The sequence below is a fragment of the Dermochelys coriacea genome, chromosome 2 (assembly GCF_009764565.3).
Source record: "Dermochelys coriacea isolate rDerCor1 chromosome 2, rDerCor1.pri.v4, whole genome shotgun sequence".
In the NCBI taxonomy this organism is placed as follows: Eukaryota; Metazoa; Chordata; order Testudines; family Dermochelyidae; genus Dermochelys; species Dermochelys coriacea.
The window spans coordinates 121,471,686-121,489,999 of NC_050069.1; the positions used below are offsets into that span (position 1 = coordinate 121,471,686).

General features: G+C 41.8%; 2 protein-coding genes across 4 annotated transcripts in view; one reads left to right on the forward strand and one right to left on the reverse strand.

Moving 5' to 3' along the window:
* NQO2 (N-ribosyldihydronicotinamide:quinone reductase 2) overlaps nucleotides 1-6,333 on the reverse strand; it is a 78,046-nt gene extending 71,713 nt beyond the window's left edge. The window contains exon 1 of the mRNA XM_043508393.1: nucleotides 5,159-6,333. The gene's annotated coding sequence lies outside the window, so the exon portion shown is untranslated. The remainder of the gene's footprint in view (nucleotides 1-5,158) is intronic.
* Nucleotides 6,334-8,338: 2,005 nt separating this feature from the next.
* The window catches only part of LOC119852107 (interferon regulatory factor 4), a 122,773-nt gene continuing 112,797 nt past the window's right edge, over nucleotides 8,339-18,314 (forward strand). The window contains exons 1-2 of one of the 3 annotated variants that reach the window (XM_038392449.2): nucleotides 8,339-8,896; nucleotides 16,013-16,046. In XM_038392449.2, coding sequence (XP_038248377.1) covers nucleotides 8,876-8,896; nucleotides 16,013-16,046 — 55 coding nt within the window. In that variant the 5' untranslated portion in view covers nucleotides 8,339-8,875. The remainder of the gene's footprint in view (nucleotides 8,897-16,012; nucleotides 16,047-18,314) is intronic. The other 2 variants (XM_043508390.1, XM_043508391.1) reach the window with 2 other exon arrangements.

Below are 18,314 nucleotides of genomic sequence, written 5' to 3' on the forward strand. Positions count from 1 at the left end.
AGATTCTATCTTGACTCTTAAACGCCTGGCTGAGTTTATATCACTGGCAGTTATAAAAACATCGTATTTGGAAGCTGAGCACATTTATTATGCAAACCACTGTGAGATAGCAAACATGATATCTCACTGCCATTGGTATTGAATCATTTTTCAGAATAGAGCTGCACTTTAAATGCTGAATCTTATCTAATCTCTAAAGTCTAACACTGCCCTAGGGGAACACACAATGGAGTAGGTGTTAATGTATGAAAAGATATTTATTTTGGGTCAAGGGAGTGCAAGTGAGATGTATCTGGAATTAATTCTCAAGGCCTAACCCTCCTGAATTTAACCATGGTGTTTGAAAGGAAAGCATTGGTGAGTAGAGTTGATTGGAATATGGTTTCTCCCTCTCCTCCCATGGAAGATTTGGATAACAAACAAACAAAAACTGTTTTCATGGAAAATTTTCAGTTTTTCTCAGGAAGACCAGGCACATTAGTTTTATCGTGAGGTAAATGTACTGAGGTTAACCCCTGGAAGAACTATAGGGCTCTTTACCTTACTGTGATGCCTGGTTTCACTGTGTCATTACTTTAGGATAGCTCATGCATATTATTAGTTACCCTGTGTTAAAAAATGCACCTTTTTAAACATTGAAGACAAGGCCCCTGTTAGCAAATGGCTGATTCAATATACACTGCGGTATTCCATGATATAGCAATTTCATAAAATGAACCAGAATTCCTAAGTTCTACCCAGACAAATTTCCCAAACTGTCAGAGTCCAAACTTTGACTTCACTGGAAGAGAACACATGCACCTACAGACAGAATTTGGTTCAGAGACAGCTATTTGTGCTGCTATCAGGTCTCATTCTGCTTCAGAGAGATGACCTGTCATATTGCTCAGTTTGAAGTAGGTCAGTAGACTGTGGTTTTGTGAACTGGTACTTTTAAAGCTCGCTGTTTAAAATCTTGACACTTACTTTGGTACCTAAATAGGAGCTGAGTTCTTTTGAAAATCTGTGTTCCTGTAGCTGTCACTAGAGTGGAATACCCTGTATATAACTTGAAATTGTGCTCACTATATATGGGTTTCTCGATTTCTGGTAAACTGGCAGTGGGAAGGCAAGAGTGTTTTTTAAAAGACTGTTGCCCGTCTTCCACATACACAAAGCAAATGTTCTGAAAAAAGAAGAGCTTTGAACATTTATGACCTTGAACATTGACTCCAAATCTACAGGGCATCGGACTGGCATGAAAATATAACATCCCTTGTATTAAAAATAAAGGACTGTAATATTCTACAGTTGTAATCCAAAACATTGCAGTAACACTACTATAAGCTGTAGTGTTTTGGAACATAACTGTAGAATACGGTCGTACATTTAGTACATTTTTTTAAAATATAAGAGATGACACTTTAAAAGCACTGATGCAACTTTTCAGTTCTTGTTTAAACCCACTCTTGTCTCTCAATTTTGAAGCACTATCACTCAGCTCTAGTTTTGCTTCCTAACATCAACTTGCTTTCAGCTGAGCTTTTGTTTTTTTGAAGTCTGAGAAACACACCTGTTTAAACAATGAAGAAAATACAAAGGAACTTTTGAAAATGGCTCAGTATCTATTATTTCATAACTGAAACCAAGTCAGGTTTCTTTTGTATTTTAGCATGATATTGCAAGCCACAAAGGAAACCTACCTTCATTTCTATAGTGACTTATTCTAGAATATTTGGTCAGATATTATCAACTATATTAAATAGTAAAATTACTCAGTGCTGGCACCACTCCTAAATATAAATCCATCTATATGTATTATGATGTTATTCAGATATTAAAAGAGAATAAGATGAGTTTCATTTTCTGCCAGTGACAAATAAAGTAACCATCAAAGCAGGTGAAATAATAATAATAAGAAGAAAAAAGGATATTGTGAAATTTCCTCACGTCTGCTTTCTTTATTTACAGAAAGCTAAGGTCAAGTGATTCTTTTGCTACAATTGTTCTTCGTGGGCCCCATCCTGTTCCTACCGAAATCACACAAAACAAAACTTGCTAAACAAAAGAGGGCCAGATCCTCAGCTAGTGTAAATCCATGTAGCTACACTGATGATTCATACCAGCTGGGAATCTGGCCCAAGAGTTTGCACATTTGTCTCAGGGAAAGGCTTAGTGGCATTTTAAGAGCAATGCTATGCTGTGTCTTCTCTGGTGCACCACACAGCTCATCTGGACTATCAACACACAAATTCAGTCAAGACATTCCAAGGCATTTAGTTTCAGTCAAGTTTCCAAGAATGGGGGAGGACGTACTTGCTGGTCTAACTTATTTTAGCCATTTCCCAGTTCACCATTTGGCTATACTGAATGGAAGCAGACCACATCTGACTGACTGTAACTTTCCCTTAGTCGTAACAAACCTTGTAGATTGCATCAGCATTTCTAAAATCTAAACAAATACGCAGGGATGGAGAAAAGGACAACCAGATATATTTACAATATGAAAGCAGAATGATCGGATCTTTTTAGCGCGCTCTCCTCTTCAGAGCCCACCCTGCAGAGTATTTTCACATGCTAGTATGCAGAGAGGTGAAGAAAGCCAAGCAATTGAAAGGAATGGGTGGGGAGACTGTCTTCTGTGTCTTGCTACCCAGCAGTTTGCAGCATCTTCCAGAAAAACATCTATGGTGCATGTCTGCTGAAGACAATATGCTAGGCTAACCTCATGGAAATAGTCACAGCTTCTTTTAAAGCCTGATTCAAAGACTCCTATTGGATTCAATGAACGTCAGCTCATGTTCCTGATGATTCTGTGTTGATGAGACCCCTGCTCCTCGCCAAGCTTCAAAGTAATTTTTAAATGGTAATTTCAAGAAATTGAGCTCTGCCCACTCCAAAAAGTTCTTGTTGCCTCTTAGGGATCTCTCTTCCACATACTGCTATTTACTTACCTGCTGCACAGGAGAATTGTGACGATTACCTTTAGTGAGATTGCACAGGTGTAAACTGAGAGCAGAAAATGGCCTATTAAAACAGTATTTTTCCTCTAGAGTCCTTGTATACAATGAACATCAACAGAAACAAATAAATGTTTAGCTTATGAGGAGGAGTAAATTTTGGTATTTCACTCCCACTCAACAACGGGTTATTTATAGTAACTAATCATATATGCACACCTTGCAATATGCTTTTTAATGTTCTTGTCTCCATTGAAAATGTTTAATGATTTGCAAAACGTAGAGTTCCAGAATCCAGTATTTTATTATATTTGAAGAAGATTCTTAATTGATGGAAAATGTGTTACTATTTCTGTAACACTTTGATATCTAATTATGAAAGATAAACTGAATTGTTGATCGGACCATTTACTTTCTTATATATGCAGCAAAAGTGAAGGTGGCAGACAGATCAGGTAATTGGATATGGTAAAGTCAAGGCAGTACGAGTCATTGGTTAGAGTTCACTGCTCTAAAAGTTATAGCACTAATCTATTTTTAACATGTTCTTTCCACTTGTCCACCTCCCCAAAATGGCCTTTCAAAGATGGAGTAAAATCAGAATTGTTAAGGCCTTTTAAGTACTGTTTTTCCACATATTTTAACCAAGTAATTCATAACAGTCAAATAAACCAAGTAGCTGCAACCCATCAGCCATTCCTGTTGCGTTTTCAGCTAGATTAATTTTTTATTTGCTTTAGGTACATGTAAACAGAGGTTGCTGAATGATAGCTTTACAGATATGAAAGTGCAGTTATTTGATCAATGGTTGCTATGGCAGCTAACCTACATCTAGATTATCTTGTACATTTCTCCAAAAAGCATTACAAGTCTGAGCTATTTTTTTAAATTTACATTCCTCCGACAGCATTTTGATAGACTGCTTGGTTTGCTCCTTCTGTCTGAATTGTCCATTACTTTTTTGGCCAGGTCCTTGACCTCTTGGAAGGCTCCTTTGTGCCATTTCTGCCTTACGTCCTCAGTTGTGGATTCACCCCATACCTCCTGGAATGTCCTCCAGGCCACCCATTGGTGGAGAGGATTGGAGGGGCGGATCAAGGGTGGGATTAGGGAAGAATTGTGATCCAGCTATTCTGGCCAGCAGGTGCAGCCCTAAGTCAGTTTGCTATAAAATTTAAAGGTCAGAATTTGCTCTCATTAGTTACATGGGGATATGAATAAGAGCAACTCAGTTGACTTTAGTGGAGTTTCTCTAGATTTACACCAGCATAAATGAGAGCAAAATTTGCCCTCAAGGCCTTGAATTAATAAAATTATGTCTGAATTCTGCTCAGTGGAAACCATCATTATAATAAACATCATTATAATAAACACTCATATTCAAAGTGCTATGTCTTCTGCAGTGCATTAGTAATGTAGTATGGGCTAGAGTAGTTTTATGTAACTATATATATTACAGTTATCCAGCAGGAATCCCAGAATTCGGTGAGACTGCCCTGCATCCAGCTCTCTCTCCTTTACTGACCACTCCCCCAATCCAATCACTACCTAACCCCTTGTTGTTTATTAATTTGGTTTTAAGCTCAATTTATTTCCCACAAAACTTTTCAATGTCATAGAATCAGCATTTTCCAGTTGAAAACTATTCCACTGGAAACTTTTTGATTTTTTTTTTAAATCTTCTTCCTTGCCAGCCCTGCAAATTTAGCCATGAATCCCTTTCATTGGAAGCCAGCCCCACTCTGAATCAGTTTCTGCCAGATAAAGGAAGGATGAGTTTGCTTTCTGCCTGTTGTAGAGTGTAAGCACAGCAGTCCGTTGTATTTACCGAGGGATCAGAAGATAACAGGCATGGGTTATTTATTTATTTTTCTTTTAAGAGTGTCAAATTTAACCTGCAGTTAAAGCAGATGACTAGATTTTTTAAAAAATGATCAGTTTCGCCATCAGTTTGGCTCTGATTTTTACCCAGACAATTGCCTCAAAGACAGTTGCAGCAATCAGGTAGCTTAGCATCACTGAACTCTCGTATGCAATGTCAGAAAGTGGCTATTGCTCTGCATATGCTTCACATGTTCCCAGGCAATACAAAAAAAATAGGATTTTTGTGGTTATATGCTAGGCTAAAATAATGCCACTTCTCAGGAATGCTGAAAGCTGTCAGACCCAGCAAGTGCTTTTATACCCAGCTAGAGTGTGTGTTTATTCAATGTGATCACCTCAGTTATAGATTGCTCTTGCCAGTCAAGGTTGTAGTCGATCACAGACTGAATATGATATGATGCTGCTGCAGAAAAAGACAAATGTTTTTCTGAGATGTATTAACAAGAGTGTTGTATGTCAGACATGAGAGATAATTGTTCTTTTCTACTCCACACTAGTGACGCCTCAGGGGGAGAACTGTGTCCAATTCTGGATGCCACATAATAAAGATGTGTACAAATTAGAGAATCCAGAGGAGAGCAACAAAAATGATCCGAAGTTTAGAAAATATGACCTATGAGGAAAGGTTGAAAGTACTGGGTTTGTTTAGTTTAGAGAAAAGAAGGCAGAGGAGGGACATAGTTGAAGACAGTTATGTACAAGGTTGTCATAAAGAGGGCAGTAATTAATTGTTCTCGGTGTCCACCGGGAGGAGGACAAGAAGTAACTGGCTTGGTTTGCTGAAAGGGAGATTCAGGTTAGATATTAGGAAAAACTGTCTAACTATAAGGATAATTAAGCACCGGAACAGGTTATTTAAGGAGACTGTGGAATTCCTCTCAATGCAGGATTTTAAGAATAGGTTAGACAAACCGCTGTCGGGGAGGGTGTAGATGTAATTAATCCTGTGTTAGCCATGGGGGATCAACTAGATGGCCTCTTGAGGTCCCTACTAGCCCTATATTTCTATCATTTATTTTGGCTTTAAAGGCTTGAAAACAATGCATATATTTAACATGATGGATCAGGTCCTCAGCAGGTGTAAATCAGTGTATGCTCCATTCACTTTAACTGATCATATCTGCTGAGGATCTGGACATGTGTGCAATATACAATAGTTTATTATACAACAACAAAATAAGAAAATAAGTATTAAGAATAACCTAGTAGTGCAAGAGATAAAGGCATAGAGAGTACACTTATAAAGTTTGTGGGTGATACCAAGTTGGGAGGGGATTAGCATTCAAAATGATCTTGACAAACGGAAGAAATGGTCTGAAATAAATAGGATGAAGTTCAATAAGGACAAATGCAAAGTACTAGATTTAAGACGGAATAACCAATTACACAAATACAAAATGGGAAATGTCAAAGACAAATTCATCCTCTGTACTCAGCATTGATAAGGCTTCAACTGGAATACTGTGTGGATGGCCAGTTCTGGGCACCTCACTTCAGGAAAGATGTGAACAAATTGGAGAAAGTCCAAAGGAGAGCAACAAAAATGTTTAAAGGTCTAGAAAACATGTCCTATGAAGAAAAATGGAAAAAACTGGGTTTGTTTAGTCTGGAGAAGAGAAGACAGAGGAGGGACATAAGTCTTCAAGTACGTAAAAAGTTGTTATAAAGGGGAGGGTGATAAATTGTTTTCCTTATCCACTGAGGACAGGACAAGAAGTAATGGGCTTAAACTGCAGCAAGGGAGATTTAGGTTAGACGTTAGGAATAACTTTCTAACTGTATCGGTAGTTAAGCACTGGAACAAATTACCTAGGGAGTTCTCGAATCTCCATCATTGGAAGTTTTTAAGAACTGGTTAGACAAACACGTGTCAGATGGTACAGAATGCAGGGAGCTGGAATAGATGACCTACCGCGGTCCTTTCCAGTTCTACATTTCTATATTATACTCCTGGGGAAATTCTGCACTAAAAAAAATTAAAAGTTCTGCACATATTTTAAAATTCTGCAAAATTCTACATATTTTGTTTGTCAAAATAGCACAATATAATCATGCCAGTTTCAATTGTTTTGGTGATTTATTTCAAAATACCTGTCAGCAAGTATGTCTGTAACAATATAGACAACGAAAAAGATTCAGTAAATGTTTTTTGACAAATAGATTCCTTAGTAGGCATATTAATACTGAACTTAATGTATCTTTGTTGACAACTATCTTCTGGTTCAGTGAAACTAAATGTTTCATTTAAACAAAATCATTATACAAAAGTATGTTATACAAAAGTATTGTGACGACCTGCTAGCATCCTTAAGGACTGTTTTGTGTCTGTCATGTCTTGTCCAAGTTCAAGCTTCTATGTATATTGTAAGGTTTTTGAGTCATGCCACTGTAATGGGTGAGGGGTTAGTGAGTTGTGGTAGTTTAATTGTAGGATAGCCAGTGGTTAGCATGGGGAAGGGAGAAGTCAATGGAACTTCTGGTTTTGACTTCAACAGGAGCAGGATCAAACTCTGAGACCTTGGCTGTACCGGCCATTGCCTCCATTTAATTCTCATCTCCCATTTAATTGTGCACATATTAAACAACTAGGGAGCTTGTTGTCAGCAGTTCAGGATCCAGGCTTTCAGGCAGAGATGGCAGGTTTACAGGGGCTATTCAAAAACGGTGCAAAACTAAGTCGGAAGCCCACGGACTGATGGGAGGGAAAGAACTGCATCTTGGGATGGAGAGAACTGCATCTTGGGATGGAGAGCGCACCCCTGTGATGCACTGCGATCTGTTCTCAGAGCTCCCAGTGGCAGAGGGTGGTGAGTCCCACAGGGGGGATAACTACCCACAATGCAATGCTCTGTCGATACAAGAGCACCAACTGCGGACACGCTCTGCCGACACAAGGAATGTTGTGTGGGTGTGCACAATGGATGGAATTAAAGTGGCTCATGACATAACTTAAGTCAACTGAACTTTGTAACGTAGGCATGTCCTAAGGCCTGGTCTACGCTACAAAAATAGGTCGACCTCACAGCATGGCTCAGGGCCGTGAACAATCTCACACCCGGTGTGACACCCAAGCAGCCCCAAGCTTCCATCAACCTAGCCACCACTTCTCAGAGAGGTGGATTTACGACCACAAGAGAAGAACCCCTTCCATTGCGGTAGTGTCTACACTACAGCCCTACTGGGAATACAGACTGATCCCGGAAAAAGTTGGGGTACAGGGGGTTTAGAGAGACCCTTGGAAACGACTGTACAGCTCAGCATAAAGCCCAGCAGCGGTTTCCTGGCACAAGGCCCTGGACAGAAAGAAGGTTTGTTTTTTGGGTTTTTTTTTTTTTTCCTGTTTTTCTTTTTTAAAACCAAGCCTGATTTGCATAAACGGCAAGAAATAGGTTTGATTATTTCAGTGTGGCAACTTGTGTTATTTTGACCCTGACTGCTAGGAAACTAAACAACCTCCCGCTCCGTCCTACACACCCCCGCCGCTTACTCACCCTTCCAGGAACGAGAAGGGGCCGGACTCGCCCTCATCTCTCTCCGCGTGTGCGCCGAGGCTCGCTGTGCACGGCGGGACGTGTAGTTTTCTCGGGCGGGTCTCGGCGGGGGGAGCCGGCAGCGGCGGAACTACAAGCCCCAGGGCAGCCTGCGGGGGTGGGGGAGGAAGCTTCCTAGGCGTTTGGGCTCTAAGCACACGTGGGGGTGGCGAGCCCTGCACACAGAAGGGCGAGAGCCGAGAGGTGGTTCCTGGCAATGACGCCCTGGTGACTAGTTCAGCTGTTCTCCCGTGCAGCGAGGTCCAGGGGCAGCCAAGCGGAAAACCTCCTCTGCTCACAAGGCATCCAGGAGAAAAGCCTGGCCACGCTGGGGGGGGGGGGGCAGAGATGATCCTGCGCGCTCCAGCTAAGAATTGACAGTAACCCCCTCACCCTCACCCCATACACACTCTCATCACAGGGCAAACACTTTCCCATGCACGTTGACCTGCAGCGTGCAAGCAAGCTTAGCCTGCAGCCAAGAGTTCTCCCGCGGTACTAAAGTTCAGTCCGCTTAGAGCCATGGGGAATGGGATGAACAAGGTAATGCTGCTGCTTCTTGTTATTCTTTGTGTGCATGTGCGTCGGGGTGTGCAGGGCTCCCCAGGACCGAAAAGCTGCTGTAAAGATCAATCCACCGCCTTCCCGCATCGTCTCCTCCCCCTCCCTGCTTTGTTTTGTAGTAAACATCCTTATACAATGAGGGGAAGCGAGCCGTTGCTATAGGCGTTTATGGCCAGCTAAGGTCAAATGAGGTTTTTCTGCCTAACTTTAATTTTGGCTTTTTGGAAAGGGAAGGAGACGATGGCTGAAATTCCCCCTGGGGGCGCGTTTCCTGGTTAGCAGTCTGCAGCTGCCATGCATGCACGATGATTTGGTTTCAACTGGTACTAAGTAGGTCTGTCTTCCTTCCTCGCCCTGCAAAATACATTTGCTGTAGACTAGTTTGGCAAAGTGGGAGAGCTAGACAATTCTACTCCTGATCCTTCACGCGCCTTTATAAAGCTGCTGTCCACATGACTAGTACTCAGGACGTATATGTATATTTCTCGGTTGTCGTTTCCTTGTTGTGTGTAAAGAAAAGGAGTACCGCTGGCACCTTAGAGACTAACAAATTTATTAGAGCATAAGCTTTCGTGAGCTACAGCTCACGTCATCGGATGCATTGTTGTGTGTGTGTGTTTCTCGATTTAGCACGAGAAGACGGAAATGCCTCAGGCAGCCAGAGTCTTTACAGTTACCTAGATGCTCAAGGAGTATTCTGGGCACCCTCTTTAAAACCATCCATCACGCAGAGGGATAGGAAGATCGGGATGCCAGACTTGTTGACTGCGTGGGTATCTAGTGAAGCTGCTGGAGGAAAATAAATGGCGTTCTTTATGTTCCGCAATCTCCTAGACATCTAACAGTTCCACAGTTACCCCCACCCCCGATGAGTCAGTCTCAGGACACGTTGTGTTATACCACATGCCTTGAAGAAGTCAAGTCAAAAACCTTTATCGTGATTGTTGTGGTTCTTGCCTCTTTTGTTGTATTATTTGTTTTCTTAAGTGGGTTTTTGGGCGTGTCCTAGAAGAAATGTTTGAATTTCTATAACTATCTGGATTTTCCTAGCTGATGCCATTCAGTACAGAGGAATCTGGATGTCTTTCTTTTCTCTTCCAGCATCAGCTCTTTTTGTGTTAAGACTCTTGTTTAATGCAAGTTAATTAGATTTTTTCAAACTAACATTGGGAGGCTGATTGTTTACTGATTACTATAGGTAGAAGGGGTTTAACATACTCCTGGTTCTTTTGCCTCACACTTACTGTTGGGGGTGTCAAGGATCCCACTTCTTGTGTATCTGTCTAGCACTTGAGGGCCATGTGATTAGTAGAGGGAACATGAGGCTGGGAGCCAGGATTTCCTGGCTCTGACATTGACTTGCTGTGAGGCCTTAGGTAAATCACTGAGGCCTGGATCCACTGAAGCTAATGGATGCAGGATCAGATCTTTAACCCCTCCCTATTTGTTTTCCCATCTGCAAAACGGGAATAGTAACACATACCTGCCTTATCTGTGACTTTGGGGACTTGTGGTCAATTGAAAATCGATTTTGGATCTCCCTCTGCTTTATTTGGGCTATTTAGGACTTAACCTTCTAATTACTTTGTTTTCACAGATGGTAGGTGGTCAATACTTCTTGAAAAGCAAGGTCCTTTTAATGTATCTCAAATTGGATACCCAAAAATTGAGGTCCTCAAAATCCGGAGTTATTTTTGAAGATCTTGGTTGCTGGTTTTATTCTTGGAATTGTTAGAATGTGGCACCAAGCATATTGCCTTTTCTGTCACTGTTGTGAGCCAGCAATAACACAAGAGATTAAGAGAGGCTTGGAATCATCAAAGCTGATTGTTGGATGCATGTGGCCATCTGAGTCATCAATGCCTCTCAGTATCAGTGACATTAGTTGGTAATTTGAGTGCTTCTTGCAGTATAGCCATATATGATGGAGACTATAGAGGGACATGATTTGAGCAGCTCATCAGATGGTGGATTATTTCAATTAAGAGCATCTCTTTGTACTGAAGCCAAGAGAAGATTAATTGTTGCCCCTAATGGTTCAGGAATGGAAAAGCTCCAGAGACGGTTACAGCTGCTGTTGGTTCTTGAGCCCTTGTCACTGTTGTGTTTTCCAGTCATGAGTGCAGTGGGGTTCCTATGTTTTGTGTTTAATTAGAAGTGTGGTATACATGTATTTCATAGGAGTAAGTGTACCTGATTTTAGTGTGCCTGGTTTTGGGCTTATAGAAAAGCTTGCAGAAGACTGAGGCACTTTTTGTCTGTTACATCTTGTGCTGCCCCACAGCAAAAATAGCTGTGCTTGTTGTTCTCAAGCCTGGCACTAGTCATCCACCAGATTCTTCCAAAGTAAATTGTTTGTTTATAATATTATTATATTGTAATATTATTCCCATGCAACACAACAATGGGAAAATGGCTGGCTAGCAAGCCCTCTCAAACTGCAAATTCGCCTCTTAACTGCAATTAATTTTCAGTGCCTTAACCTTCTCTCAGTCTTTAACCTCTTCAGTTGAGGGCTAAACTCCTGCAAATCTTTTTCTTCACTTAGCCCATCCTCTGTAACAGTAGTTTCTAGAGATCTTTCTTGTCCAGTCAGAAATGCTTCTAGTGATGGGCTTTCCACCACTTCCATGGAAAGACTATTCTGCAGTCTAGCTGATCTGATTGCTAGAGAGTTTTTCTTAATAATCTACATTTTCCTTTTCTTAATCTAACTGCTCATGCTTTATCTCTGACCTGGGTTTTAGTTCAAGATTCATGTTGATTTCTGTGTTTCAAAATCATGCATGACCTTAGAACCCTCTCTTCTTCATTCTGTAGTTTGGCAGCTGAGATCAGATGGGAGAGAATGCTCAAACTAATATAACTTAGATTTATTTATGTGTAAGCAAGGCATTCTTAGTGAAAGGCATTCTCAGTGAAGAGCCTTCCCTCCCTTCTTGGTCTGATACTCTGAAGATCAATTAACTGTATGTTGCAACATCTTTTTATTCACTCAGGCTTTCTTGAAGGGATGAAATACTGAAAGTCTCAGTATTTCATAGGGGAAGATCCTTTTAGTGGCACTGTTAAAATGGCATCTGGGATTTATTAGTGTAGGTGTGTTTAATTGTTATATATTGTGTGCTTAGTGATCTTGTAATAAGTGCCCTATATAAATTGCATAGGTAAATAAAATTATTCTCTTTATTAAATACTATAAAAATGTAAATCAATCTAGATAGTTACAGCTGATGTAAATAGTTCCAAGGAAATCAATAGACTTATGTCAATTTATATCAGGTGAGGATCTGGCTCATCGATCTATGTGACTTTCCTGTGAGGCTTAGTGAAATAGGCTAATCCTCTTGTTCTTGCCCTGCATCACATTGTTCTCATAATCTCTGCACAAAACCCATTAAACTGCAGTGAATTTCCATGGATTACTTAATAGATGTTAATCAAATCAACTTTATGCAGTGAGTTATGTTAATGTAGTCTGAGAGTGTGTGTCTATTTAGAAAATAATGGGGCATTCAAACATCCACTTTAAAGCTTTATGTATCTGAAGAATTACTAGGAGGTTGATAAGTATCAGTAGCTCTCTTAAAAGGGCTCTGCCGTCACAATATTTATTCTGACTTTCCCATTAATGCAATTAAGAACTGATGACTGACTTAGATGTCCTTGGTGATTGGTGGCAAAGTAGAGATCTTGTCCATGGTCATATTTACTAAATAGCATTTGCTTCATATTGTGTTTCAGCTCATGTGAAGAGCTCTTGTTTTATTCACAAAGCAGTGGTTGAAAAGTTCATGATATGGCCACCCTTCTCTTCCCCCTCCCCTCTTCTCTCACATGTAAACACCCATCCATCACTCTTCATTTGGTTCTAATCCTCCCTTCTCCATAGTCTGAAACTGCATTTGCTGAAGTCAGTGTGAGATGACACAGCTGAAAGTTCCCAACCATAGCATAGTGCTGAGACATTAGTAAGCACTATAGGAAGAGTCACTTTTTCCAGGTAGCTTTTCCCCTTGGTAAGGTGTCATTCTTTTAGAATGACTCCTGAGGCAGCCTCTTCCTTGCAAGTCATCCTAATTTCCTTTATTAGTTTCATAATGCACAAATACACACTTCTGGCTTTTTCCACCTTCACTAAGGACATCCTGTTTAAAGAGCATCTTCCTTTTTGTCCCTCTACCCAGTTTTGGCATTTTCTCTTTATGGTTTCTAACCCTAGTGGTAATGACTAGAATGTAAGCTCTGATCCTCTCTTGGGAATATACACTTGTTATATAAATGCTGCAGTGCAGTCTGAAATACTGTAGTATACCTACACATACAGAATATTGCATTTGTATTTGGAAATTTAAGCTCAGACTGAGGTAGTTGGCTGGGTTGGGTTGTTGAATTTTGTGCCATGGTGATCTGTTTGGGAGCATATTATGCCAGCAGTTGCTGGCCCTTCACTTATGTCACAGGTACAATACTCCTGGGAGAAGCTGCTAATGTGAACAGAGGCAATGGCCGACACCTATTTAACTAGGAGAGACTGAAGCTGAGTCAGAGACACAACCACATCTATTTTTTTTTTTTCCAAGCACTTTTGAGAGAGAGTGAAAAGTTTCAGGGATGGGTCCCCGCAGTGGTCCATACTAAGGAGACCAAATTACATGCACTTTTGAAGTAATGACTTTCTAGATGGGTCAGACTTTGCTCTCTTTATGAAGGATGTTAATTAGTAAAACTCAAAAGGGGGGTTGTAGTGGGGTGGTCACCCCGCTCCTGCCCTGAAGGGGTTAAAAGTAGTCCTGGAGAGGGCTGCAGCTGGGTAAAAGGGATTAAGAACAGCTGGGGAAGCTGAGGGAGTAGCTGACCACAGCTGTGGCCAGCTCAATCAGGGCCCTTATAAGAAGGCTGGGGACCAGAAGCAGAGAGTCCTACTCTAACCCAGGAGTGGAAAGGGCTAGCTGCCTGGAAACAGGGTGCCGGAGCAGAGTAGTGCTGGGGATAGGGTAAGGGGAGCTCCAGCCTGATAAATCCCCAGGCTGCAGGCCTTGGTGAGTGCCTACAGAGGCACTGGGGCTGCAGAGGAGCAGCCTGAGGATAGGCAAAGGTAGTAGGTCCTACCCTCTTGCCAATGATGAGTGGCTTACACGGCAGTCTGCCCCAGTGAATGGGGGCTAGCTGATGACTGGCAGTAGCCACTGAGGCAAGGTGGGTCTAGAGGGTTGGGGGTTCCCTGGGAGGGGAGACCCAGAGTAGGGGTCCTGCTGGGGCAGAACCCCAGGGAAAAAGGCACCGGGTCCAGGAGGGACATGGGGCCAGTGGCAGGTGAGATACTGGAATGTAGAGGGCGCTCCAGTGCTGGTGAAGAGCTAATTGCCTGGACGACCAGCAGGAGTCGCTGCACCGGTGAGTCTCGCCCTGCAACAGGGGTAAATCATGAGAACGCATTAGCTGTGTTAAACTTGCAGGTCTCTGTTTGCATAGGTTTTTGTCAAACATTGTCAGCTTTGGTTCATGTGGTTTTGCAGCCCTTGACTTTCGCTTTAAGTTTCACATTCCTTCAGATCCCAGTATGACAAAAGCAAAAATAAAAATGAAATGGACGAGCGTCGTTCAGCCCTGTACATTGTTAAGGGAATTGCAAAGGTTCTTTAGGTCTAGGCAACATGGCCTTCTAGAGCTGTTGACAGGACTGAACCCTAGGGTTAGATATGATGTGACCTGACATGGAGAGGGAATATAAGTTAAAGATGTAGGGGAGGGAAGTTCATGGAAAATAATGTTGGCCTGAAAGCGTGGCTCTTCTGTTTTCTTACCTGATTGACAGTGGCATAGTAAGTGTTAAAGATTGTTTGTTTTTTTGTTTGTGGAACCTGTACGGTAAAGCACCCTGGAAACTAATTTACAGTCCCATATGCTGGGCTGCTATGCTCCGTGACACAAATCATGTAACTTTTCAACAAGATCGTTGTTGTGAAGAAAGGTGTCAAATGCCAATCCCTGGCAAAGGGATTCATACTTTTTTAGAACTTCCAAATTGCTGGACTGAGCAAAGTGGGTGGAGTTTTTCCTTTAAATATCGGTGCTAGGGAGATTGTTGATGCAGTTGTGATGACATTAGGGCGTTGCTAAGGCAGTAGGAAGTTGGTGCTGACATGTCATTGGTGGTATGCTTTACATGCGTGTTAAGAAAAATGGATCATATTTTAGCTACCTTGTTTTAGCTTCTTCAGGAGAATTAGATGTTGATCATAGATGTCCAGGTGTCTGTCATGTAGTGGGAGAGAACAAAGGTTTTACTTTTGAGCTGTGGTGTGTGGGCCCCCCCCCCCATATGTGCTCTTTTGTGTTTTGGCTTCAGTTCAGAGGAGGTTTATGAAAGGGTGGGAATGATAACATCACAATGTTAACCACATGTACTCGGACTGCACAGAGCTGACCCTGAAACAGACCTTGAAACTCCCAAGTTAAAGAAAGTAATGTAACTGAGAATAGTAAGAGCATATGGGAGCACTGCTGAGGAGTACATAGTTTGGGGGAGAGGGGCGCAGAAGCGCAACTGAGTGACTTTCATTGATTCTCACTCTGTTCATAAGTGCTGTTTGTCGTGATTTCTTATACGTAAGAGTACCCTACTGAAATGTAGGGTGACAGTGGTCTGACTTGCCTTCCTCTGCTTCAAGCACTACAAGATCTGTTGGATTTTATTTTCCAGTCCCTTCACTGACTTGTTCTGTGTCCTTAGGCAAGTCACTTAACCTTTTTTGTGTTTGATTCCCCATTGATTCAATAAGGATAATACATTACAACAAGGGTTTTACAAGGCCTATTTTTGAGATCCTTGGGTGGAAGACGGTGTATAACAGTCAAATATTACTATCAACCCCTAGTTATGTTGGAAACATTTCAAAGTGCAGTATGCCTGAAGCATTATAGAATGGGAAAGTTACAAGGAGAAATATAATGTATAATGCTGCCAGCACCTTTAGATTCCATTAGACAATAGTCTGTGACAGAAATATGTTCCATCCTGTATGCAAATCAAACATTGTCAAACTGCTACCACAAGACTTCTATATTTGATACTATATTTCTTTCTCACAGATTCTGCCTGGCTTGTTCCTTGGCAACTTTAAAGGTAAGATTAGTTTTATGGTTACAATTTAGGATTACTTAAGTCTGAAGAAGTGTTGTAGCCCTACAGTATTTGCTAAAATCTGTGCAAGTTCTTTATCCCCATTTTGCTTAATTTCTGAATCTACCTGCTAGCACAAAGAAGATAACGTTTTCTCTGTCACCTGTACATGCATTGCACAACTGGTTAAAAATGCACACACACTCTCCTGGGAGCATGCTTCACCTAGAATTCCCAAATGTTGGCCTGTTTTGTAAATTGGTTCTGCACTTTGCAGACTGGCCTGTAAGCCAGGCCATTTTTTTGCAAGCCCTCCTCATTATTAGTGGCTTAATTTGCCTTCAATTCATTGCTCTCATTATTGTGGTTATAGATCAGAACCGTTCAGGAGCCCTATTATAAATGCTTGTGAAACTAACAGATACAGAGTTTGATGTCTGAGTAGCAGTATGTAGTGTTCATATTGTAGACTCAGACCTGTTCTTCCTCTCCCTCTCTGTGTGTGGTTTTTCTTTCCATTTGACTTTTAACCAAGTACTTGTAGAGCCTTATCTTTAAGAAGGCTAAGGCTGAGAAAAGTTCCTGGCACCCAGCAGCTCCCACTGACTGTAATTACTTATTAAGTATTTTGGGACAGGGACCATCTGCTCATTACATATGTGTACAGCGCCTAGCACAGAGGGGCTGTTTCATGTTCTCCATGTATATAAAATCTCCCCACTGTATTTTCCACTGCATGCATCCGACGAAGTGAGCTGTAGCTCACGAAAGCTTATGCTCAAATAAATTTGTTAGTCTCTAAGGTGCCACAAGTACTCCTGTTCTTTTTACAAATACAGACTAACATGGCTGCTACTCTGATTCCAGGTTGGCGTCTCTAGGTGCTATTTCAATACTGCCAATAAATAACTGGTAACGTCTACCTAGAGCTATGCTTAGTTGTGAGCAGCAGCAGTGTGCTGAGTGGAGACTGCACATGCCTCTATATATTTGGTCTGCTCACATGACTGGACAAGGTCTGTTCCTTTCATTTCATATTTAGGTGGTGCTGCACCAACATTCCTCTCCACCCCTCCCCTGTGAAGTATTTGGTAGCATAAACCTGCAACAGGATACTGGCACTGTTTGTCTTGTCTGTATCTGATCCTGCCATCCCTTGTTGCCAGGGGGATGGAATTGCAGGGTCCATCCTGGTAGTTATTTTGCTCCCCTTTCTGGGAGGAGCATCTTTGGAATGCGCCTAGAGGTGCAGAACAAGTTTGAGGGGCACTCCCATGCAAGGTGGCAAACAGGAGGATGGTGCTGGACTGCATGGGGTGGAGGGAAGTTGGTTGTGTCAGCTGTGTGGGTGATGGATGGAGGGGAAGGAGACGAGAGTGGAGACAATGACAAGTTTGTGATGGGATACAGGGTCTGGAAACAAAGAACATAGAGAAATCAGAAAGGGTGCATGCGGGGGCTGGGAGGAGAAATTAAGGAGGGAGAGAGTGAGAAAACCCAGAGATGGTGTATCTTTTGAGTTGAGGCAGTACTTTCTGCTTGTGACAGAGCTAATCTTGGCCTCATTGCTGGATGAGACAAAGTGGGAGAGGACTGGAGAGGGATGGACGATATCTTGCATTTGATGTCAGATTGCTTCAGTTTTTCAAAGTGCAGTGTGTGGGGGGGAGTGGCCCATAGTGCATGGTGTTTGACTCTGAAACTGGCCCTATCGTCATGCCAGCCGTGGTGGCAAAACTTTTGATGATACTCCCAAGAGAGGGAAACTCAAACCCAGCATCTGTTTCTCAGTGTGGTACAGTTTTCACCCACTGAGTGACTGAGGCAAGGCAAGATGAAGGGGAGTAGGCCAAGGTTGCAGAGTGAGTCAGCACCTCAGCTCAGATTAGATCCTAGAACCCTTCTGGCTTGTCTTGCTGTAACCATTCAGCTATGTGCCTTGAAAATGGTCTATAAATGGTATGTCAAATAACTTTTTTAACATGATAAAAACATGGTGTTAATGAAGGTGGGGTCAGTGTGTAGTATTTGGATCCAGTTAAAAATAAATGAAGCTGAAGTGCATCAGCTATTTCTTATCCGGGGGAAGGGCTGGTGTCAATATGAACGTCTGCTTCAGTGACTGTCGCTGTTTGTTTGTTAATAAAAAAATAAAGGTGGGTTTTTTTTAAATGGCCTTTGCTCACATAGTATTTAATCAATACTCTCCACCATTGTGAGATCGTCTGTAGGTAATTGATCTCCGAGTTAGTTACATCTCTGGAGCAGAAG